The sequence below is a fragment of the Triturus cristatus genome, chromosome 11 (assembly GCF_964204655.1).
Source record: "Triturus cristatus chromosome 11, aTriCri1.1, whole genome shotgun sequence".
Taxonomy (NCBI): Eukaryota; Metazoa; Chordata; class Amphibia; order Caudata; family Salamandridae; genus Triturus; species Triturus cristatus.
The window spans coordinates 392273913-392299938 of NC_140594.1; the positions used below are offsets into that span (position 1 = coordinate 392273913).

Here is a 26026-nt window from a genome sequence, read left to right on the forward strand (position 1 = left end):
CTGTCCCAAAAGGGCACTGGCCAATCCTGAAAGAGATCTAGTTCCCACGCAATCTCTATTTTAGATTTGAGCCTATCAGCAGAGGACCGAAAAGAATTATAAATAGCTGAGGCCGAGGGAGATGTCTCTAATAATACAGAAGTGACTTTGCGGTTCAAAGGGATATCGGCCCTGACATAGTTGAGGTGCGTAAACCTCCATGATTTTCTTGTTTCCGCATTGCCTTTTTGCTATGATATTATGTTCTACTATATTATATGGGATTTTTCATTTCATTCTTGTACGTAGGTTCTACTCATGTAAAATTTCATGCTTGTTATTTTTGTTATTATTGAGAAATCTTATTGAACTACTTACTCTTTGTACATGCTCACCATGATGATCATACCTTGTTCCCTCCCCTTCCCCTTCCCTTCTTTTTTCTTTTAATAAACTCAAACTTAAAAAAAAGAAAACTACCAGCAGAGGTCAGTAAAATACCAGAATTGCTATCTGCTGAGGGACTTTCTTTTTTTCTGTTCAACTGCCTCTATTTAACCATCTTGATAGAAAATGACAAGCAGAGGTCAGTAAAATACCAGAATCACTTTAGTATTCTCTAGATTCCAGTCCATAGAAATTGTCTTCCACGAGCAAACCGTAGACAATATTTTTTTCAAAGTGTTGTAGTTTCCAGTTATATGACCACCGCAGGCCCTGATTTTATATTAAAAACATAGATTTAGACTATACCATTCCCCACTGAAAGGCAATATTTCTCTCCATGTGTTCCCATACCTGGCATGTCACGCAGTTTGGTGCCTACTTTCCCCTCCATGTTAAAGAAAAGTAGATGTTTCAGCACCCAGGCTAATGTGCTGCATAGCTAAATATATATAGAGTCCCAAAGGCGAGACTGATTGCATTGCAAATGTTTGTTTGTTACTGGACCCTTGGTTAGGGGGACAATTTCCTTTTTTTAAATTAAGATCAGATTCCATATTTTAAGACTTTGTTGAAATAGTATTCGCTGCGCATTTGTTATCAGACTTAGCCTTGGCCATGGTTTATAATTTACTCTGTACTGAATTGTGTGTGGTTTAGTTTTTATATAGCGCTTTGGATAAAAGTGCTATAATTAGTCAAAAATAATACAGGTGAATAAAGATTCTGTTTAAGAGGAAGCTAATGATAATAATTTACCTCTACAGTGGGATAGTTTTAGCTGCCAACAGGTCTACGGTTACTTTTGCAGTTACTCCTGGAGTAGTCTCTGCCAGTAAGGGATATGAAATTGGTGACAGTCCTGCTGTATTACTTAATTGAACCCTGGTCAGATTGTATAGATATTTGGGACCTGCAGTGGTGGACTATATTTAAGTGCTCTGAATTGTCCAGCAATGTGTGACAGATCTTTTCAGTTAGTCAATGAATGTTCATGTGGGGGTTGTATTTGGGCTGCACAGTGCTGGTGATGGACGACCCTCATAGCAGATATGTCTTATGTGAATTTAAAAGGTATAAGTTACAATTTTCTGCTGACCGCTGCTTATTATGGTCTTAGGATTGTTGTGTGACATAACATTTATATATGCAAGTAAATAACTATTTACTGCGACAGCAAACCATTGGTCAGCCCTTCTTAGCTGACCTTCATATCAAAAGCAGTTCGCTAGTTGAGCCGTTTCCAATTTGTGGGTTGTAAGCGGAGGACTTCACTTCAGGGTGCAACTGTTTTCTGGGCTCTGTTGCAGGGGTGTGGGAGATGTAATTATATAGGAAATAGCTATGTTTTCAACTGTTTTGGGAAGTGTGTATGCTCCTTGGTGCTTCTAATGTTGGCTGGTAGAAAGTTCCAGAGTTTGGTGGATTCTTTCTGAGAAAGCATTGCCTCCTCCGGATTTCTTATGGTAAGGTGGTATGCTGATAAGTGGTGCAAGCCTGGAGAGCAGTGCTCTGTTTAGCTTGTACTGCATGAATTTAACTAGTAGATATAGCATTCCTTAAGTAAGTCACTTGTTCTTCCGATGGATACTTCTAACCCTAATTTGTTCGCTATGTGAATAGATATCAAAGCAGTATTGCACAGGGTAGTGGGTCTGTGGAATGGCTCTGAATAAAAAGTCCTGCAGGAACAAATGGACAAAGTGTTTTTCCTGATGGACTTGGCTATCAAGGCAAGCATGCATCATGAACTTGTGAACTGACAGCCAAGTTGCAGCCTGACAGGAGTCCAAGACTGGCACTATGCATGGCAACACAGTGGTGGCAGCCTTGGCCCTGGTAGAATGAGCCTTTTAGGGGAAGCTTCTTAGCCAGTGTGTAACGGATTCTCAATGCAGAGGACTATCCTCTGTGAAATTGTTATTTTCCACATTGCCTTACCCTTCTTCAATCATAGAAATCCCACATATAGCTGATTGTCCACCTGACAGTACTTGGTACGAGGAGTGTAAAATTTCAAAGCTCTTTTGGGATTCAATTGATGGGAGTCTTTCTTCCTTTTCCGAGGGATGAGGTGGAGCAAAGAATGATGGAAGGGTGATGGACTGGATGGATGGAAAAGAGTCACAACCTTGGGCAGGAATGCTGCTTTAGTTCGTAGCACCAGTTTGTACAGAAAAAAGGCGGAATATGGTTGCAGGCCAGACAATCGTTGCAACTCGCCTGATGAGATGACGTTATTGCTAAGAGAAAGACTGTTTTCAGAGCCAAAAGACAATGGGAAGCTGCACATTGGTTGAAATGGAGGTACACATCAAGCATGTGAGAAATAGGTCAAGATCCCACTGTGGCATCACAAATCGTTTGAGTGGAAATATGTGGAATAATGCTTTCAGAAAACAATTCACAAAAGGTGAATGGAACAAAAATGGTTGAAGCGGTAATCGTAGAAAAGCAAGCAATGCAGACAAATGACGTTTAACAGTGGCCACAGCACCCTGAGAGAAAGATAGCACAAAGAGAAACCCATCTGACACTTTTGTTTGCAATGGATGCAGCATTTGAGATGTCATCAGTGATGTCATGAGTGATGTCACTGACCATGTCATGAGTGATGTAATATGTGACGTCATCAGCAGTGCATTGCGGGCGCGCGAGTTATAGTTAGCTGAACTAACTATAACGGGGGAATTTCAATGGTTTTGTACAAGTGAAAAGTCCAGCTAACTATAACACCCCTGAAACCTATGGTTTTTTCAGTGAATTTCTGAGGTTTTTTAAATGCTAATTCCGAACTATAGCGTGCCTGAAACCTATGGTTTTTTCTGTGAATTTCAAAGGTTTTTTAAATGCTAATTTCTAACTATGCCTACAGAGATAGGACATGTGAAGAAAGAAGAAAAAATGCACAGAAAGAAAAAAAAGAAGTGCAGAAAGAAGCAACAGAAGTCCTCAAAGACAAAGAAAAGTGCAGGAAGAAGGATAACGTGCAGAAAGAACAAAAAGAAGAGCAGAAAGAAGCCTTGTTGCAAAATCATCCTGTACCCTCAACTTTTTCAGACGGATACTGGTGGTAACTGAGGCTGACTAACCAGTCCTAGAGCCAGTGCTATGTTAAAAGACACTTAGAATACAGTGAAAACACCTACATACACTAGGGAACATTATGCGTTGGGGTCCCCCTGTAATTAGCATGACCTCCTCTGTAAGCCCCTAGTATATAATAGGGCAGGGGGATTAAAACTACCTCTTAAAACAGGCCACAGGGCGTTTTTGCACACGTTAACTCAGGCCCCGTCCCCTCCCTTCACCACTGTGTAAACGCGCCCTGTGGCTGTTCTAAGTTGAGAGATTAAGTCCCCTTGAATCCTAAGGGTCCCTAGGGTCAAACTAGACCACTAGGTACCTCCAGTAAGCGCCACAGAGCTGTGCTGCAGAGAGGTGTAAAAAGGGGCTTGGCCTCAGAACACCTGTCTGCAGCGCAGCTCCCTGGCGCATACTGGAGATGTCTGTTGGGCTAGTTGGCCCTCAGGGACCCTCAGTATTGAAGAGGAATTAATTCCCCAACTTACAACTCGCCAGGGGGCGTGTTTGCAGAGTGCTGCAAGGAGGGGGCGTGGCCTCCGGCACAATGCCAGTCTTTTATTTATTTTAATTTTTTAAGAAGGGGGGCTGTGTGGTTCCCCTTCTTATTCTAATTTATTGGCCCTGATGACCCCATCCCCCAGGGCCTGTCTCCTAATTATATTTTTTTGACCCCAATCCTCAGGGCCGGCCACTGTTTTTTATTATTTTTAAAAAATATATATTTATAGACACACCTAGGACATGCTGGACAAACCGTACGTACCTATCACCATGAGGATTTGCGTGATATTCATTAAAAGGCGACTATGCATAAAATGAATCCACGTGGAATGTATTTACACCACTAGTGAAGCTCTGACATGTCTGATGCCCTACCGTGCCTAATCCCGGTAGACACCCTTGTCGTTTATTTATACAAACATGGGTAGCTATTGACGGGCACATTTAATACACATGCACACCAAGCCATTCAAAGGGGATTCGACAAAAATTCGACCAAAACTATGCAAGAAACCCCCCTCACGATTAATAAAACACACATCCACTGCCGGATGTGTAATACTTTTTATTTTACTCTCTGGAAAGGGGACGAACATCACTTGAGAGTCACAGCGCGCTCCTGGCAGAGCCCAATGCTGTGTTACACCCACCATTGCCTTCTGAGTGCCACACACCTCTGTGTTGTATTCCACTAGCTAGTGCATATGCTATGACACTCTCTAGCCCATGTGCACTGTAACACCACCCCGTGAATATGTCATGCCACACTTGTCTTCGCACGGGTTATATTGCCCCATCTAACGTGCCTTCCTCGATGCCTATGTTATAACGCACAGTGCTATGCCATACATATTACAATCTGGGATCCATATCTTTGTCACAGTGCATAGGCAACGTTACACTCCCCAGCACATATTTTATATTACAACTTTAGAGACTAGTTAGGTTACACAACACTGCCCTGTGCATATTACACTCCAAGGCGCATATCGCATAGCACGCGCTAGTGCCTGTGCTATCTCGTGCTCTCCAATGAATCTATCATTGCGCACAATGTATTGCATATTATATTTCACGCCCGGTTCATCTTATATCACACTTTTTGGTGCATAGTTTATACCATACACTATATCTAGTTTTCATTTTCAATCGTGCTCTCAGGATTATGTTCTATATAACACTGTGTTCACCTACCCTTTTCACGGGCATTACATTTTGCGATAGGGGGTGGAGGGTCAGGGGGTGTTTCTGCCAAGTGAGCCCGGAGTCACAGTCACAAACGTCCTCTTCTTCCTGAATAAAAGTAAGATTATGCTGCATACTTGTTCATATTTTAAGTAGTTCGCACAGACACACGTTTTATAAAACAATAAAGTTCCTAATACCCGCCTTCTCTGAACAGTTAGCTTGCTGCCCCATCCCCCTCCTCCCTATTCTCTGTTGTGTGAATCCATGGACTAGCCTCCTCCCTCCTGCCATGCATGGTCTGATGTGCTGCCACTGCCCTCAATTTAGTATGATGTACCAGTCCACTCCTCCTGCCAATTCTATGCCCCATCATTGACCTCCTGCTTAAACTCTGTGCTTAGCTTGCTGCCCCTATTCTCCTTCCCCCTGCCCTCCGATGTCTTTGTGCATGCCCCTGCTCCATCCTTTTTGCCCACCATGTTCCATGGACCTGCCACTCCTATCTACTCTGAGTGTTCTGTTGAGCTGCCACTCCCCTCCCACCTGCCTAGCATTGTCAGATGACTGTAACCTGTCCCTGCCACCTCCACCCTGCCTGTCCACATGCCATGCCCCTATCCTCTTCCTCCTGTCCTACATGGTCCATTGTACTGCCACACCCTTCTGCCCTCCCTGGTCTGTTGTGCTGCAACTGCTCCTCCTGCCTGCCCCTTGCGGTCTGTTGTGAGGCCCCTTCCCCTGAACTTTGTCTGTGCACAGGTCCTGACCCTCCCTTCTATCCTCCATCGTCCTTTGTGCATGCCCCGGCACCCTCCTTCTTGCCCATCATAGCCATTGTGCTGCCACTAACCCTCCCACTTGCCATGCATGGTCTTCTGTGCTGCCATGGCCCCTCCCACCTTCCCTGTGTGGTCAGTTAGCTGCCCCTGACCCCCTCCCACCTTCCCTCCATGGTCTGTGTGTATGCCATCACAGTCTCACTGTTGCTCTTCATGGTGTGTCTTGCTTCTAGTGCCCATCCTGCCTGACCTCCATGGCTATCTTGCTGCTCCTGCCCTGCCCCCTTGCCCCCAACCCTCTGTTTACATGTGCAGACCCCTACTCCCTCCCTCCTGGCTTGTCTGTTCCATTGTAATGCCCCTGATCTGTCCCTCCTGCCCTTTATGGTCTGTTATGCTGCAGCTTTCTCTCCTGTCTGTCCATTATGGTCAGCTAGCTACCATTGCCTCTTGCCCCTCTGTTCTCTGTTGTCCATGTGCATGGTCCTGTCCCCTCCCTCTTGCTTTCTATGGATTGTTGTGCTGCACTCCCGTCCCGCATGCCCTGTGTGGTGTATTGTGCTGCTGCAAACCCTGATGCCTGCCCTGCATGGTCAGTTTGGTGCACCTCTCCATGTCCCTCCTGTCCTCTGTTATCCAAGTCCATGTCCCTACCCCATTTCCTTCCATGATCCAATGTACCATACTTGCGAACATTTTGAACTTGGTGAGAGGGAGATTTCGAAAAAAAACTGGGGTATTGATTTTCCCCTTTGAGTTATATTGAAAAAGAGGAGATTGTAGACAGGAGACAGATCAAATAAAGCCCATTTGAGCTTAAAAACATTGGACGTTTCCTGGCTGAATCGGGTCTGTTGGTATGTATGGTTGTACTACCATTGCCTCTTCCTTCTGCCCACAATGGTCTATTACATTGCCACAGCCTCTCTTGCAAGTCCTGTATTGTTGGTTTGTTGCCCCTGCCCCCCTTTCCACTGCCCTCCATAGTCTGTTGTGCTGCCACGGCCCTTCCTGCCTGCTCAGTGTGGTTAAATTGTTGCCTTTGCATCCTCCTACCTGCCTTCAATTTTCAGAGTCCGTGCCCCTGGCCTCTGCCTCTCAACAGTATCCTAATGAACAACTAGATTGCTAACATTCTATATTTATTACAAAAGTGTGGAACGCCTGACGTCATCTTGATGTAATCAAAACTGTAATACCTAGAGCATTTCCTTTAGAAATTACGTATATGAGAGGGTCTTATTGGCATCAAAATTATGGTTAGTGCTCTAAAAGACTAAAATAAGGACATACTTTCTGAGTTTTCAAATAGCGACAAAGCAATTATTTGTTATCTTTATGTTTTTTTATCCAGTTGACCACTTGATTAAATGTTGCACTTAGGGGAGAGGATGTGGTGTTACTTCCAGAACTGCAGACTTTGCAACTGGGGAACCAGGTTGGAGTTTCTGCTTCAGCTCGACATTCTGTGATTCTGGTCAAATCACTTAGTCTCCCCATGTCTACAACCAAAATGAATTTGTTCTTGTGTGATGTAACCAATGCATATGTAAAGCACTCCAATACCTGACAAGTCTGCACTATATAACACTGCAAAAACACAAAATAATAAGTGTTTTGCACACTTCTGTCATTGGGCTATATTTGGGCTACATCTGGGTGATTTTGGGCTACATTTGGGCTCTTTTGTCTCCGGTGGCCATCTTGGGAGATTTATTTGTTATGTAGTTTACTAATTTCCTCATGTACTGCAGTCTCCTCAGTAGGAAATGCTTTCAGTTTTTTACTTTGATTCCATCATGAAGGTATTCAGATATGTCACACATTTGCCATAAATTCTGAATGTTACACTCTAGTTGCTCATTAGATCACTGTAGTCTACTGTTCACCATGGAAGTCTGCTCCTGGTATTAAAAGTGCATGTTTCAGTCTGCATGTCAGAATTTTTTTATGAAATAGAAGAGGATTTGAGAAGTCAAAATGTGCCCTAATTTTTCTTTCTGCCGAACTAATCATAATTTCTATGGCAAAATGAGCCCCCTCATTGTGTTCCTTTTTAAATTAAATGTTTTAAGTGTTACCAGTTTATTCCAATCAAGATGGCTTCAGGTGTGCCATACTTTTGTCATAATGAAGACAGTAAGCGCCCTAGTTGTTTTTAAGAACACTCTGGGACATTCTGTCATTGGGCTATACTTGGGCTACATCTGGGTGATATTTGGGCTACATTTGGGCTCTTTTGTCTCTGGTGGCCATCTTGGGAGACTTATTTGTTATGAAGTTTCCTAATTTCCTCATTTACTGCAGTCTCCTCAGTAGGAAATACTTTCAGTTTTTTACTTTGATTCCATCAAGAAGGCATTCAGATGTGTCGCACATTTGCAATAAATTCAGAATGTTAGCACTCTTTTTGCTCATTAGATCACTGTAGTAAAGCTACTGCTCACCAGGGAAAACTGCTGCTGGTATTGAAAGGGCATGTTTCAGTCTGCCTGTCAGAATTTTTTAATGAAATAGAAGAGGATTTGAGAAGTCACTCAAAATGTGCCCTAATTTTTCTTTCTGCAGCACTAATCATACTTTTTATGGAAAAATGAACCACCTCATTTTGTTCCTTTTTAAATTAAATGTTTTAAGAGTTACCACTTTAATCCAAGCAAGATGGCTTCAGGTGTGCCATACGTTTATCATAAGTAGGACTGTTAGCGCTCTAGTTGTTCTTTGGAACACTCTGGGAAGCTGCAGTAGAACACAAAGGAATCAACTGACAGTCTCTGCCCTTGTTGGATGTACATGTTTTACTGAGAATGTCAGACTTCATCCTCACATGACTGAGAAAGATAATGTGAATTTACAGAAAATAAGCTCTCAGTTTAGCTTATAGATCACCTTCCAAACCTCTGTGGGAAAAGCATGAGAAAATATTTTTCTCTCAATCATGATATCCCAGCAGAAGGCTTTTTCACATGGTGAAATCACCTTAGAACATACCACAATTCCTAAAATGAGTATGGTACCATCAACAAATGATTTATAATGTAACTAAAGTCTTAAAACCTTCTATTAACTGCAATGCTTTTTAATGAGGTGCTATCATGTATATTGGTCCCAAGATGGCTGCCAACAATTCTTGGATGAAGTGCTGACAGCCAATCAGATCTCAGGATGAGATGTGTGGTTAGGCTCCGCCCACATATATATATGATTTTACTTTTGATTTTCTCAGGAACTACTGAATAGATTGACACCAGACCTGCAAAAGGCACTTCCCTGACCTGAGGACTACCTCTCTGCCAAATTTCAAGTAATTCTGTTCAGCCGTTCGGGCTGTACCTTGGACTAAAGGTCCCTATGGAAAATTGCATGGGGAAAACGCGTTTTGGGACCCTCCTTTTTTCTCAGCCCCCGCTTGACGAATCCCCCCCGAGACTTTCAGGGTAGAAGCGGAGCGGAGCGCCCCACCTATTTTGAAAATTTCGCGAGGATTCGTCAACCGGCGCCAAAGTTATTCCAAATAGAATGTTGCGGATTTCCTATGGAAACACGGTCCTAACTATAACTATCTACTGGCGACCGCCAGTAGATAATATATATATATATATATATATATATATATATATATATATATATATATATATATATATATATATATATATATATATATATATATATATATATATATATATATATATATATATATATATATATATATATATATATATATATATATATATATATATATATATATATATATATATATATATATATATATATATTTGGAAAATTAAAAAGAAGGGAGCAATGAATGTGTGTTACAACTGGATCCTGCAAAGACTGGTCAAAATGCCCCACAGAGTATGGGAACTGGAGGCCCGACCTACCTTCTTTCCTTCAGCTAACACTCCATGATTTTACATATTGAATCCTGCAAAGACTGGTCAAAATGCCCATTACATTTTAGGAACTAGAAGTCTGGCATATCTTCTTTCTCAGGGTGTTCTTTTTTCTGCTCTTTTTTTTCTTGGGGAAGTTGAAAGTGTGGCAAGAAGTGTACTATACTTCTGTCACATTGCTACGTTAGGCCCGGGAAGGAAACACTGCAATTTTACATGCACACATTTCTTAAGTTGCCTTCTTTTCTACATGATGAATGTTTTACCCACATTTGCTTGTGTGACAGTGCAGGATTAGTTTATCTGAAACCACACTGCTTACAAATTCCACTTCGTAAGTACACTATCACGACACCTTGAACATTTAGTACAAGGCCGGAACACACATTGTGCAAATGTTGATGGTTATTCGTCCATGAGGCGACAAAACTATCACAAGAGAATAAATAACTGGATAATTTCAGTGAAATATTCCTCAGGACGTTTCACAGGAGGTTTCACAGCAGCTTTACTGTTCAGTTTTGTTTATTACATTCCCTAGTACACTACTCCCTAGGTCTTTTCTGGTGTCACTCAGGAGACCCTTTGGACACTGAGGACTTGTGAGAGCATTTGTAAGAATTGGGGGGCCGCATCCCTTAGTGTCAATGGAGGTGGCGGTGGAGGAGGCAACTTATGGTTAGGGAAGACCGACCATCAGAAGGACAATCTGCAGTCTCTAGAGTATCCAAAGTGGTGTCTGGTAGGAGAAAGAATAGAAAATAATCCTGAAAGAAATATGGATGCTACCCTCAAATCAAGTCTCTGGAGATTTAGGAGATTATGATAGGGTCCTAATCTTCATTCAGGACTTGCGAATTTACAATCCTTCAGATTTTGACTTTGACGATGGAGTGAGGAGAAGCGAGACACTAAGTCCTAGAGGACCTAGAAGTCAAAGGAGACCTTGATTTTAAGCGGCAATACCCTAATCCCCACGACTATGAGAAGACACATGTTAATAGGAGAAGTCAACCACCTTGTCACGAACTGCAAGAGGTGGTAACTAAAAGATTTATAGTATGACACCCCTAAAGATGGTTTGACCAAGTAACCTTTGAAGACCTTATAGTTGAGCTGGGCCTAGCAGGATTCAATTCTCTACCTTTGCCAATTTCTCCTGTTTTAATTCAGAGACAAATTAAGTCTCTCTCCCTCAGCTTCTAATAGAGAATCTTTTGATAAATTCCACATTCCTTAACAGTGTCAGTCAGTCAAATCATGCAAGGAGAAATAACTGAAGAAAAGAGGAAGCCTGGTCATGGAGATAAAGAATGATGGCAGAAACACCTACAAAAAAGTAGTAAAATTGTAACTCAGGAACAAAGGGTGGAACACCTAAGAGGCATTCTTAGATGTCAAAGTGATTACAACCCACACCACAGAAAGAATTAGAATTTCATTCAAAAGCAGCCTTCAGAGACTGCCTATGGGACTTGAGGAAGAGAACTGCCAAGGACAACGTGTCTTTGGTTTGAATTCTAAAATCTACTATGAGTGAGATGATTGAATGACAATGTCAAATAGATGCTATCATCAGCTTTGCACACTTATACCATCTTGAAAGTCTGTAACAAAATGTTAATTGCAATATTACTGTTACAAGACAATTTCACCATCAGCAGGCAGTTGTCCTCACCAGTTCCATTTTGCACCTTCTCCTTCAGTTCCTGAAGTTTTGTCAGATTCTGCTCCAGCACCACTGCTGTTGTGTTTACATAGGTGTACATGTAGCAAGAAGGAGACTGGGACACTGTGAAAACCTTGTGGTACTCGCCAGCAGGTAGCTGTAAGGACAAGTGATGAAAAGTTAAACAAGGAGTATAAAAGAAAATAGGAAAATTCACAGCAGAGGCTGAATCACACACGCCGAATGCAGTGGGGTACAGAGACATTGTTCCAAATGGGGAACAGCTATGCATCGACCTCTAGAAGTGCAGCGCAGAAAAAATAGAGGGCTAAATAGATCTTTTGTAAATTAGCATGCCAAAATCATGAGCCGGAAGCAGTAATACACAGACAGAAAAATACTGGGAATGTTAAAAAGAGGCACTAGTTACTGAAGAATATTGCTATGCAGTGCTTGTCCCACTTGGGTTTCAGTAGTAACATTTATGTCCAGGCAATACAAATCAGTTGATCTGTGCACGTTCTTCCAAATGTCAGCAGAAGACGCCTGGATACAGAGCTGCCAGTGTTTCCATAATTCTTGGTCAAAGTGTAGTTAAGCCTTCTTTCAAGAGGGTGAGAGGATTTAATGTAATCAAACTAATTCAAGTACCACATGGCAACACCCTGCTTCAAAAGGACAGAAATATCTGTCCCAAAAGACATACAGCCTTTTTTTGTAGTAACTAAACTCTGATGCAACACTAGACATCTAATAAGTAAAGTACTGATTCTGATTCTGGCAGCACGGTAGTGTTTAGAAAACATGATTGTGGCAAAACTAGTTTGGGCTACCAAGGAGTCAGCGGTTCAGTACTTTTAAAAAAAGAAAATGCTCTGATGTATTCATTGCAGAAGTGCAGTGAAAACAGTTATGAGTTGTAGGTGCATCATTATCTTTAAATTGTTGAAAGATGTACACGCAGCTCATGCAAATGAGATTTCAGATGCTGCAGGAAAGTAGGATCTTTTTTTATGGTTACCCCCACTTTTTGCCTGGTGTCAATATGTTTTGACTGTAGTTTGCTGGGATCCTCCTAACTAGGACCCCAGCATCTGTGCTCTCTCTCCCAAAATGGCTTTGGTAAGTACTTTGGTATCTCCACAATTGGCTACTGGTGTGCCCTTATAAGTCCCTAATATATGGTACTAAGGTACCCAGGGCATAGGTACACCAGGGGTCTCTCATGGGCTGCAGCATGTATTGTGCCAGCCATGGGAGTCCACTTAAACTCTGTTCTACCATTGCAGCCTGTGTGTGATGGTGCTTTCAACTCTCATAACAGATGTACGTTTTCTTATATCTGAGGTCACTGCAATTGACACCTTTAATGCATCCCTATGGTAGGCCCTTCAGTCCTGGGGGCAGGATGCCTTGTTATAAGTGTTAGGTTGCCCCTGTATGAGCAGGACACCTCTACAAACCCCGGAGTTGATGCTCCAGGCTTTGTATGTGTGGCAGCCACTTTAAGACATATAGTGGACATCAGTCATTACGAGATGTCCAACTATATAATGGCTGGGCCAAACCTGGGCATGTTTGGTATAAAACATTTTGGATTCATACCTCAACACCGATTCCGGTGTTGGCTGTATGATCCCATGTACTCGGAGGTCCTCAGAGGAGACTCCTGTACTCCCGGTTACAGTCTTTCAGGGTCTGCCAGCAAGCTAGTGGTGCCACCGACCACAGACCCTGTTCTGCACTCCTGCTGCTGAGCTGAGCTGAGCTTGAGCAGACGAAGGTAGAACAATAGGTTTCCTGACAAAGGGAAGTGTCACCACCTCCCAGACCGGACTTAGTGAATTGGGCTGGGGTGGGGGCACTTTCCAGTGCCACCAGACTGCATTGAAGAGAACATTTGAAGCCCTCCTTGCATACACCGGTTTGAGCGAATTCTGGAATCCTTGGTTCCTGCTCTGGCGCGAAACTTAACAAAGGGCAGGGGAGTCACCTCCCCTCTTTCCGGCCCTCCTCTGGGAGGGATCAGAGTCATTCAAACCCTTTCCTTGGGTATTTAAGGGCCTCTCCTGGGTGGGTCCTCAGATTTGATGTGGAACAAGACTCATCTCTGAAACCAAGACACTCTTCGACCATCTGGACACTTAGACTTCGCCTGGAATCGAGACTGCATCAAGGAAGACTCCTGCTGCTCCTGGTCTAGCAGTTCTGCAAGTATTCTGCCTCATCTGTGTCTGTGCTTAGCTCAGGATCTCCAGGGACCTGTGGGCATCAAGGACATCCTAAGTAATCTCCCTTGTAGTGAAGGGGTCTCTGCAGGTACAGCATTGAAGCTGACCAGTCTGCTGCTCCTCTCGTCCTATGGACTTTCCAAGGCTCAGCAACACAGGTGGTGGATCTATGGCTCCTCAGAGGCCTGACCTGTCTTCCCTGCAAAATGGGGGATGGTAGCCCTTGTCGGAGCCACTGGGTCCAAACCTTGTGCATAGTGTCGACTTGCCATTGCAAAGGCTTGTTGGCTCTGCACTCCAGAGATATTCGAGATACAAGAAGCTCTAGCCTCCAGCACCTCATCCTTCGAAGATCAGCGTCTTCCCTGCATCCCTTGCATCATATGCCTCCATCTTCGGTGAGATGCCGGAGGTCCTCTTGCGACTCCTGTGCCTTTGGGTCCTCTTGAGGGTCTTCTTCTGCTTTGGTGGGCTCTCCTGCTTGCTCAGGGCCTGCTCTGACTCTCCTGTACGTGGTGAGTCCCTTGGACCATGCTGGTCCCAACAATTGCTTCTTTTCGTCTTCCACTCCAGTTGCAGCCACCAAGGCTTGATGGTGCTACCGCCGGACACCAACCACCTGGACACTGACATTGGAAAGATTGTGCATGGCTCCTGGTCCTCCACAGCATCACCAGGTCCCCACAGCTGCAGCGACAAAGTCCTTGTGAACCCTTCTGAACTTCCTGCCAAGGGTGAGCATTGTGCTTCTGTGCCTCCTGGTCACCTCTGTGTGGCATAGACTCTGTACCCTCTGCTTGCCAGCTCTCCTCTTCAAGAATCCCCCCTTGGATTCCACTGGACTTCTTCACAGACTTATCGAGATTATTTCTTCCCAAGTCATCTATTGTCCTCTAAGAGAGGTAATGAAGTCACTTTTCCCCCTAATGCACCCGGCTTCCCTGGTGCAGTTAACCTGGTCCCTTGGGCATTCGTGGGTGGGGTGGCTCTCCAACCTTTCGTCCTTCATAGGGTTTCTTCAGGGTCCTCTGGGAAGTGTTCTTTTTCTTAGATCTCCATTGAGTTCTAATTGGGGTGTCTGGGTACTTACCTTGGGTGGTTCCTGGTTCTCCAAGCTCTTCTAAGTCCTTTGGTCGAAGTCCCGTCCTCCTTTGCAGTTCGCATACCACTTATTTAGTATATGGTTTAGTCTCCCCCTGGAGACAAGTGTATATCTGTGCTACTTACCTGATTTTTGTATTCTAAAGTATATTGTTGATATCTCCAGATAGGAGATATACCAAGTGAAAGTGTTGTATTAACAAAAAGTCTTAATTTTCATAAACACTGTGTGGGTCTATCGCATCCAATCTACACTCTTGTTTAAATGTTGTAAAACAAGCTGCTTTACACAAGATAAGCCTAAAGGCTGCTCTCCACGGCTACCCATTTGAGAGCTTTCAAGGTTATCAGAGACCACTAAAATCATCATAAGGGTTGCCTGGATTAGTGCAAGGTGCATTACTCCATTAAGTGTGCACCATATACTAAGCCAGCCTCCTACAGATGCAGTCCCCCATGGAGTCCATCAGTGGACCAAAATGCTTTTGTTTACAATAGATGAAACTCTGGTACTTTCTACGATGCCTCTTCAGTTCAAATCACCAGAAGGCAAATGTTACATTGAGAGATGTTGGGTTAAGGTGCAGAACCTGGAAGTAGACTCTTCTTTTGTGGGGGGGTCTGTTGTAGTATGGTACTGCAGATGGGCACCCCTCTGTTTGACAGTGACATCCTTGGTAACCTTGAATGGAAGGTGAATCACAAAGATCCAGAATCTTGAAATGTTAATGAATATTTTGCCACCAGACCAATTACTGTTTTGATTAGGGTATTACTCGATTCAGTTATTCGTGATGTTTGTAGCCACTGGTGATCCAGTTGTTCCTGAAGTGGTTGCATATCCAGTTGACATTTTAGCTAAAAACAGGATGCAGAAGGACATCATTGTTAGGAGGACTTTGTGTTTTGGACCATAATGTGATGTTTTGCAAGTACTTCTTTTGACAATGCACGTCCCTCTTCCTACTCTTGAAATGAACAGGCTTTTAGGACAGTTACCTTCTTTTTGAGAGTTAGAGACAACAGGTTTAGGAAAGGGCTGCATCATGTGCTTGAGTGACCCCGTAGGCATTAAGAGCCAAACATCTAGATCATCGTGGATACACATGAGGCACAGGGTCTGAAGAGAGCTCCTGAAGATGGTTCAGTCTTAGGGAGCTCTTAACCACCCAGGTACAAAAGGACAGAAACTGCTTAGCTCCTGTGGATGTGGGTGATTAGGATCTAAGACAAAACAGACTGACCTCATGGCAAGATATCATATGAAAGACCGGTGCTCTGAAGGTTTCCTCTTCTCAGTTGACTGTCAATCTTAGGTTGACAGAGGGCATTTCAATGCTTTAAATACATTTACGATAGATCTAGATATAAGCCCTACAATTTGTTTTTTACTTTCATTTTTCCATCAGCTTGATCCACTGATTATCTAAATCAGAAATGCATCTTACAATTAATTCATTGTATTTCTTTATTAAGAGTAATAAAAATCAACAGCTTTAGATTTGGTTACCTTTATAAAACAGAACTCAGTATCTTCCTCTGAAATGGCCAGTGTTTCCCTTCTATCCAGGGAATGTGACCAAAGTCATATCACCTCATTACGTAATAGTATCTGTTCCCTCTTCCTTGTATCAGCCATCTGACCTGGGGAAGGAGACTGAGTTGTAGTTGATGGTCTTGATGTACATATAGTCAATTGTAGTGACTTAAATGCTACAATGTTGAACCTGGTTGTGTATAATTCCGCAAAAAAAGGATTTTAATGTATGGACAATTACAAATTCATTACTTTATTTCCCTAGAGGCAGACAGGGGAGGACAGGGTATCCTCCCTCTACTTTCAAAGCCCAATTATTGCATAGTTAATGGAAGTGTGACATTCCATGAACAGTCTTGAGTTTAAACTGGCACTCTACGTCAACTGATTACACTGTGTAAGTGGAAACCATATGGACCAGTAGGCCACTTTGCGATTTTCATTACACTTGAGACCATTTCCCTCAATCCCTTTTCCTAGTGTATCTAGATATGGCTCAATAGAAGGCTGAAATGAGATTCCCATTGGAGCATAAATCAAATGGGACAGAAATTGCATGAGGCAGTCATCTGGAAAAAATAGCACAACCTAACCCAGCGATTACAAAGAAAAGACTCAGTTTCAGTAAATCTCTTTAAGTCATTACTAGGGATGATTTAATCTTGCTCCCTCTAATCCCGTGCCACCTGTGCATAAGGCAGCTACAGAGGAACTCGACAACCAATGGCCCGGAGTACAAATGTATTCAATGACCGATGAGTCATATTACGGAAGAAGACAGTGCTACGTTAGTGGACTCAGAGAGGGATCTGTATTTCTACCAGGTGACGGCACCCTTTGTAATGACTGCCAGAGCCTCCATGAAAGGCTAGGGAGCTCATCCACAAGATCTAGCTACCAGCGACAAGTGGATGCGTGAAGTAACAAAATGTCACCTAAGCTTACTGGAGCTGATAGCACTCACACAGGGATTGCATTCCTTTCTGCGCATGATCAAGGGTTTTATGTAAACAACCTGGGAGGGGCAAAGTCACAAATCCCATTGACAGAAATCTAAATGGTGTGGGACTAGACCATCCACCATCAAGTTACACTGACAGCAGAGCACCTGCAAGGTTGGAACAAAGATTGGGCAGTTGCACTTTGCTAGAGTGTCTTGAGTGGGAGCTGAATCAAATCTCAAGCCGAACCTGGACCTGTTGCAACATGAACAACTGATGGACAGAATGCTGAACAATGTCATACATTCACCCCAGTACAGAGATGGGGCCTGAATCCATCGTTTTTTTGTCACCAATGTTGTGCGAGGCTTCATCTTCCATAAAGAATTCATCCTCTAAGAGCTGTGAAACTGCATCCTAAAAGTAACATCTTCCAAAATGTTTGTTTTTGTATGAGTTGAAATGATTAGCCTCCAACCACCAATTTTTCTTGTTTACCCAAAAAAATCATGAATAATTGCGTTTCCTTTTTGACTTCTGGGGACCTACCCTCTTGCCTGTTTCAGAAGCATGGTAGAAATTTGCTTTTGTAGTTCCTTTAGACACTAATATTTCGAATTGGTCAGAAGAAGCAATGGCAATATCCGCACCAGAGTTACTTTGTAAAGCGCCCCGCAATTTCCAAAACAGAGAGTGGCAAGTAGGTATCGGAGTGAATCAGCATCGGTTTTCTCCTGCTGGTGACAGGCTGAGGCGAGTGCGCTGATTTTGTGATTGACATAAGTGTCTGTGGCGACCCAATCAATGCCTTAATGCATAACCAGGGGTCAAAGTGCATTAAAACATGTAAGGGAACTGTGATGGTGTGTACAATTGGGGCAGGGAAAGTAAGTGTGGGAGCGGGTCAAAAGTGTGGCTAAAAAAAAATATTCAGTAACTTTTATTGATCTTTTATCTTCCGGTAATGACACATAAAATAACATGCGGAGCTTAAGCAACAAGCATTGGCATAGCCAATAGGTCTCGCTTTTGGGACCTTATAAGTGTATAGCCATGCAACAGTTGCATAACTAAATACTTATAAGGTCCTAAAAGCGAGACCTATTGGCTATGCCAATGCTTGTTTCTGTTTATTACTGCTCTGTAGTAATGGCGGCGCACGGGTGCCACCATTACTACATAGAAGTAATAAACAGGAAAAAAAAACCTGGCTCACGGAGAACATCAAAGCGCCCGCGAAAGTGATCGCGATCAAAGCGCACACATGCACTGTAGCTCTAGGCTACAGTGGTAGCACATTTTTGAGCCCTCACAAAAAGTCTCGCCAGACCAGCGCATGCGCTGGGTCAGGCGAGACCTAAAAAGGAAATGAAAGTCTAGTTAATCAGTGGGAAATGCACCATCCTACTTTATGAAACCTCTATTAGTTAAATGCACTGCAGAGGTCTGTGTCTGTAACCAGACAGCCACCAAATTCAATCCTGGTTGGAGCAGTGGAGAATAGTTAGGGGCTAAAGCAAGCCCCTGCAGGGCACAGAGGCCTGTGTGACACCCCTTTAAAAAGCACAGGCTTCACAGCTCAGCTAGTAACACCTTTCCAGTAACACTCAAAAATAAAAAATTGGTGTAAACAGGAAGTGTGTGTAATACTTTTAATTGAAGCCAATACCAGCTTCTGAGCTGCTCTTACTTTTGCCGATTGACCAGCTGGGAACATTTATATTTCTTTCACATAAGCAGGCACCCCGGAAAGAAGGCTTGTTTAACTGTCTGCCCGCCTTCGTTTTCACAGCACAGGTTACTCCCTGCCTTACACTGGAGCTGAAGCATTTCCGTCCCGGGATGGATATCTTTTCACATGTAGTGTAGAAGTATCCAATTAATGATCCAGGCGGAGTTTCAATTTCTGTAAGTTTATTCCATGTTAAATGCAGGAGCCCACGTCCCACAGGTCCGTACTCTAAGACATCCAGGCTGCTAGTAGAGAAACGGAAGTTGGATGCCATGGAGAAGGAATGCGGAGAGTGAGCTAGAATAAAACTATTACATTAAAATTAAATATTGCACAAGGCTTAATTGAAACTCTTATGTAGTGTGTGTTTGTGTTCGGCTATTGTATTCGAAAAAAATCAAACCACCTTCTTGGTAAGCTTGTGTACCTGGTATGTTAGCTAGAATCGTGTCCATCAACTTTTGGAACACACTCGGTGCAAATGCAAGACCAAAAGGCAACCTTTGGATATTTGTAGGCTTCAAAGAGAGTGACAAACGTTGTGAGGTCTTGCAAATCTGCAATAAGTGGGATTTGGTGATAAGCAGAGTGAAGGTACAATAAAGAGAAGAACTTAGCTCCACTTAGGTTTTATAGTAGGTCATTTGTTTTTGACAATGGCTGGCAATCAATTACCATTTTTTTTTTTAAGTGTGCATACGTCTGCACAGAGCCTAATTGCTTTGATTTGATGTGTCAGAAACAATCGTAATGGGAGCTCCTGAATCAGCCATCATATCAAGCTTAATTTCACAAATGTATACATCGCAAAATACAGCTTTTGCAGGTTTCACATCCACAGTGTCTACATCAAGAGTGAGGACTACTCTTGATAAGTATTTCAACTGAACTATTTCGAGAGGTATCCCCACACTCTTGCAAACACTGTGAAAATGTCCCATTTTGTGGCATTTGGTGCACCTTTTTTCTACAGCTGGATAGGATACATGCTTGCCAAGATGGGAATTAGAACCACATCTATAACAATATGTCCTGTTCTTTTTCTGTGGAAATCTGTTGTTCTTACCCCGGTAAGATAAAGCGTTAATTGAATCTGTAGCTTGTATGTTGTTGACAAGCTGTGGATTAAGATCTGTAGAGATGCATTTACTCAAAATAATAGAACCTTCTATTGCTTTGACCATGTTTAATACTTCTCCCAAGGTGTTGAATCCAAAAACGAATTTATCCCTGATAGCAGTGTCTAAATTGTCTCCAAACTTGCATTTTGCAGTCAGTAGTCTGAGCGTCAACACATTCTTCAATAGACTCTTCCTGAGCTTGTTCCCTTTTGTTCAAATTGAATTGTTCTAACCAGATGCTTGGTGGTGCCATACATTTGTTTTTTAGTCTTGTGGTAACCTCATGGCAGACTTCAGAAGGTACTGAGACCGGTAAATTGTCAAATATTTGTTGACCTTCTACATCCAAGTTACTGTACAAAACAGATTTTTTTTCTTCTTGCGGTACATTTTTCAGCATCGATGGCAACCAAATAGTTTTTACAGGAGATAAACCATTTTCCCATAACTGTACTGTTTTACATGGATTTTGTAAGAAAGGTTGGATTTGAACAAATTGCTGAATACAAGATATTGTTGCTAAAAATAAAACAAGAAATACCTTAAGTGAGTTCAGTGATCCCAGTTTTGTTGACTAAATTAATAGAAGTATGCTGTCCCTTTTCATTCTTTTGTTTTATTCAGTCATGGTATAAGAAATGCATAAAAGGCATATAATTAATTGACTGAGGTTGAAACTTGCCCCATCCAATGTGGCTACTAAAAGAAAATGACACGGCACATTACAGAGTGTACGTTTGTGGCATTTAGAGATTGTAAAATGCAGCCATGCAGGCCCCATGTTCTCCAAGTTGGGTGCTGGGCAAAATGGAATGGGTGAGCATGCATAACATTCTGGGTGCTGAGCAGGGGCTGAAGAAATGCCAAAAAAAGCACCAAACTCACAGCGGATGTGTGCAGAAGATCTCCTGGGTTGAACCGCTCAGCTACGTCCTTTAACCGCAATGTACGGAGATGTCCTGCTGGGGAGTAGTGATGGAGCAGGGTTTTTCCTTTAAAACCATACCTGTTTCATTTTCGCATGTTATAATTAAAAGTACTACTGATTAATGAATAACTACTAAAAGTTTGTCGAGTTTGGATTAATCAATCTCATTAACAGAAGAATTACACGTGGGAACGCTATTGCATGGCTAAATTAATAAATGAACTAAGTTGGTGTGCAAATTGACGAAATAGATGTTGCTTATGTGATATTATTGTGTTTTGCGCTTATAATTAATATGCATTAATGGCTTTTGATGTCGCAAATGGCTAGATAAATAAATACACATAAGGGTATTAGCAGGGGAATAACACTGTTTAATCATTTTTGTGCAGTAATTTTGTTTTATGTTTTATTTCACTTAAGTTGCCCAATGTGGCCTACCAAAAGATGGCTACCATCCGCAGCCTGCATTCGAGTTGATGGAAATTTTGCAAGGAAGCTTCGTGCTGCCTGTGACCTTGCCCTTTAGACGATCTGAAAAGCCATGATCATGATGACAAATCCAGGAAAGATGCCAAGAGCCCCTGAACAGGATATTTGTTGCAAAACGAAAAACTGAACTTATGAACTTGTAATGATCCCACGACCGGGATACAAATTATCCAAAAAAGACATCCGTAGAAGTAACGAATTAGTTATGGACTCCTTATTTTCTATTCATTATTTGGAAGGATCAATGTGTGTGAAAATTTTGCATTGTATCTCAATTCACCAAGACGACATTATTTTCCGCCATTCATCCGTTTTGCTCGATATGTTTGTAACATTTTAGAATGTAATGTTAGTATAAATATTAGTAGACTAGAGAGGTCTAGCGCCACTTCTTCCTGAACTGATGATCCGAGGTCCTGATGCTGACGGAGAGGACGGTGACTCTACATGACGGCTAGAAACTCCGATTCTTTTACTGAGGACCGTTTCTGACTTAGGATCTGACATTTAGCCAGAATAGGTAATTATGAGAGAAATGAATTTGCATTTAATTAGCTTTTCTTACAATTTTAGATAAACAAATATTCTGTTTGAATAACTGTGTCGGGTGGTTATTTTATTGAATTTATTTGCATATTGTAAAGAAATGTTTTTCACCAGATCCACAGCAACTAGTAGATGCCGTTGACCTCAGAGTACATGCAGATTGGTTAGGTATCAGAAAGTGTTTCCCCTTATACATGGCACGGATAAGAGTGGTAGGATGAATGTTGGTGTAATGGGCCCCACCAGCGTGTGATGTGTGTGTGCGCGTGTGACTGTGAGATCACTCCGTCCGTGGAAGTAGAGGGGATTCGGAAGCTCTGATCTGCACCAGTTTCTTGGTAGCAGAATGATGGTTAACTATTGTCTTGATTTGGTGAATTTGCGTGTATATAGGCTTGTTGATTATTGATTGATATTTGTACTAACACTATATGTCGAAGTTGTATTGAGTTTTATGTATTGTGTACGGCTTCTGGGATGTAGGGAGTCGGTGACAGTTCCGTGGTAGAGCAGAGGGAGTGCTGCTCTCGGAAAAAGGAGGGATTGTTGGCCCTGTATGCAGACAGGGGAAAAACGTGTGACAATTGAAGTTGCGCGTCACATTGTCTGGGTTCGATGAGGTAGCATCGCCGTGTGTTGCCATTAGAAACGTATTTCTGTGTGAGAGAAGTGTATATGATAGCGAAGGTTATCTGTGAAGTTCTGGTCTTAGGTCTCAGGGATCCGTATGGCATTCCGTTAAAGCTTATCACTAGGAAGGTAATAGGTATTCTCTGAGCTTGTTAGAAGGACGGGGCAGACGTAAGCGCTGCTTTGTTAACGCGTGATATAATTCTGTAGTAGGACAGACTGTTCGCTGTTCTCGGGAAAGACAGAATTCTGTGTGAATGTACTACATTTTCTGGTGTGAAAGTGCGTGAATGAGAAGGCATTCTGGTTAATTGTGAAACTCTTAGGAGCATTCCGGAGAAAACAGTTAATTGGTGCTTGTTAGAAGGGTAGAGTAGAGGGATGTGCTACTTTATCAACGGAAGTAACGATTCTGTAGTAGGGCAGAGGTAAGCGCTGCTCTCGGGAAAGGCAGAATTCTCGTGGGAAAGGTCTTTTGCTGTTCTGTGGCTAGCGAAGTAGACAATGGAGATGTTTGTATGTTGTAACTAACAGACTCGTAGAAATTGAAACAAAGTCTACCGAGTAGTTTTGTAAAGGAGGGGTAGACGGGAGAGACAGGAGACAGGAGCAGAAGCTGCTGCAGCGACTGCTGACGTCAGGGAGACCGTGCTGTGATTGGACAGTGGGTTGGAACAGTGAAAGCACGGTGATTAGTGCGCTAGTGTACGCCGCGCTAGGATTGGGAGACATACAGGGTGACGTAGACGCTCCAGGATTGGTGTGTTGGTGTGAGTCGCGCTGGGATTCGTGGACTGAGTTAGTGACGTAGACGCTCCAGGATTGGTGCGTTGGTGTGAGTCGCGCTGCAATTGGACAGGAGATCGTACAGTTGTAGAAAGGACAAAAAGTCGCAGAAAATACGAAAATGTATTACCATGCTGAGGAAAAGAAAAAGAAATCCTTGATTAGTAAGGTTAAGAACTGGTTTGACAAGGATAAGGATATTGTGACTAGGGAAGGACAGTTGCTTCCTCCGATAAGAACCCCCGCATCCTTCATGGTTGCGAAGTATGGGTATCATAGCTGTATTTGGTTAGACAACTGGGTAAAGTATACCAGGGAGGATGGAGTTTTAGCTTTCCCGGAGCATGGCTCATTTAATCTGGCCATACTGAGGAACTTACGGGAACGGATGATGGGTCTAGAGCCTCGGCCTAGGCCGGCGCAGTTTGAGGCATTGACTGAATGGGAAGATGAAATGCATGAACGAGAAAAGCAGAGGGGTGGGAGAAGTTACAGGTATATGTTTGGGCGAAAATATGATCGTGAAACCCATCATGATCAGATGAGAAGGTGGCGTGATGCCAGTATGACCGAGGGATTATATCCTGTAAGGACAGCAGAGGAGTCAGAAGGGAGAAAGTGTACAGAGAAAGAACATAATGTAGAAACCAGGAGATATGGGGCGAATGAGTCTGATGACGATGTCCTAGAGGACATGCTCTATAAAAGACCACCCCCGTATAGACGAGAACCAGAAGTAGGAACAGCAGTGACCCCAATAAGAGACACCCTGCGGATTATTAAGACAGAGGGTACTACCCCTGGGTTGAAAAGCAGTTGTTCTCTGGCGGAAAGAGAAAGAGATAGAGAGAGAGTAAGAGAGAGAGAAAGAGAAAGAGAGAGAAAGAGAAAGAGAAAGAGAGAGAGAGAGAGAGAAAGAGAGAAAGAGAGAAAGAGAGAGAGAGAGAGAGAGAGAGAGAGAGAGAGAGAGAGAGAGAGAGAGAGAGAGAGAGAGAGAGAGAAAGAGAGATAGAGAGGGAGAATGAAATCGAGGATGAAAAGACCAGAGAACTAGCAAGAACTACCTTTGAACTGACAGAGAAAATCAGAGAACTAACTAAAAATCTTGAGGCAGTTACAGTGCCTGTGACAATAGGCCCGGTTATGCCGATTTTTGACAAGCAGAGGACGGGCGAAAGTGGTTTGACAGTACCATATGTGGGCAATAGATTGATTGTTCCTCCGGAGCAGGCAGAAATGAGAACAGGAGAAACACAGTGGAGAACGGGAGAAAATCAGTGGAGACATACCATATGTGGAGGAGAATTGAGTGTGCAGACTAACTCGAGTTTGAATTCTGGATGTGTGGCAAGGAACAGAGGATCAATTTTAGAACCACAAAGAGTGACAGAACCAGGGGGTGCAGAAAAATCTGTGGGAATAACTGCTGAAGATTTGAATGATTGGCTGAAGACTTTGCAGAGGAAAGAGAAAGAATCCCAGGGAATTGATGTAGCTAGGTTACGTATGGAAATGGAGGAGATGATTGTAGGAACAATCCCTACAGAAACGCTGAAAAATTATCAGGAAGGGGAGATCCTCTTCCTGTGTAAAAGCATCACATGGAGAGCAAAGAACATACATGACAGGTTGAAAGGAATAGCCAGTGAACTGGGAATTGACATGGACAAGGTAAAAGCTTTACAGAAGCCTTACCGAGTAGATTTTACAGATAAGGACATTGAGAATCTGAACCATGCAGGCCGAACAGGACAGATCAAGGAGATGATTGCTTTGTTGAAGAAATGGGGAGACGTAGAAAGATGGAAGGACAGATGGTACCGAAAGGAAGAGTATGGGACAGATAGAACTTACTCAACTTTCCCTCTGAAAGAAAAGGAGAAATCTGTGACAGCTTATCCAATGAGGGAAATTCCAGGAGGTGGGTATGTACATGTCCCATGGACCAGACAGGATATTTTATCCTTTACAAATGATTTCCCTCGACTTAGGGAGAAGCCTGTCGAGTGGTATAGACAGGTTGACAGATTTGTGAAGTTGTCAAAAGTACTGTGGATTGACCTGAATAGTCTGTTTGATATAATTGTACCAGCAGACTTGTGGGCAGAATGTAAAATAGTCATAGACTGGCCCACTAAGGAATACCCAAGAGATCCAAAGACAGGAGCTCCAGATCCGGAGGTCATGAAAAAGTACGAACAGGTTATGGCCTTCTTGAAAAATAAGGTACCCCCCAAGGAAACAGATTGGGTTAAAATAGATCGAACACATCAAGAATTGAAAGAAACAGCAGGAAAAAGAGCAGTAGCAAGAAGGTCTGTAATGGTACATAGAGTAAAGAAGCATGGCAACTGGTAGTTGTAAGATTTTGTCACTAAATACCAATGGGATATTAAACAAGAAGAAATATGATGCACTTATAAGATGGGCCGCTTTTCTTG

At 42.8% G+C, this 26026-nt stretch overlaps 1 protein-coding gene across 2 annotated transcripts in view; it reads right to left on the reverse strand.

Moving 5' to 3' along the window:
- Positions 1 to 26026, reverse strand: part of GGCX (gamma-glutamyl carboxylase) — a 255538-nt gene that overhangs the window by 49451 nt on the left and 180061 nt on the right. For both annotated transcript variants that reach the window (XM_085634968.1, XM_085634969.1), the window contains exon 13: positions 11550 to 11697. In XM_085634968.1, the coding sequence (XP_085491094.1) occupies positions 11550 to 11697 (148 nt within the window). The remainder of the gene's footprint in view (positions 1 to 11549; positions 11698 to 26026) is intronic.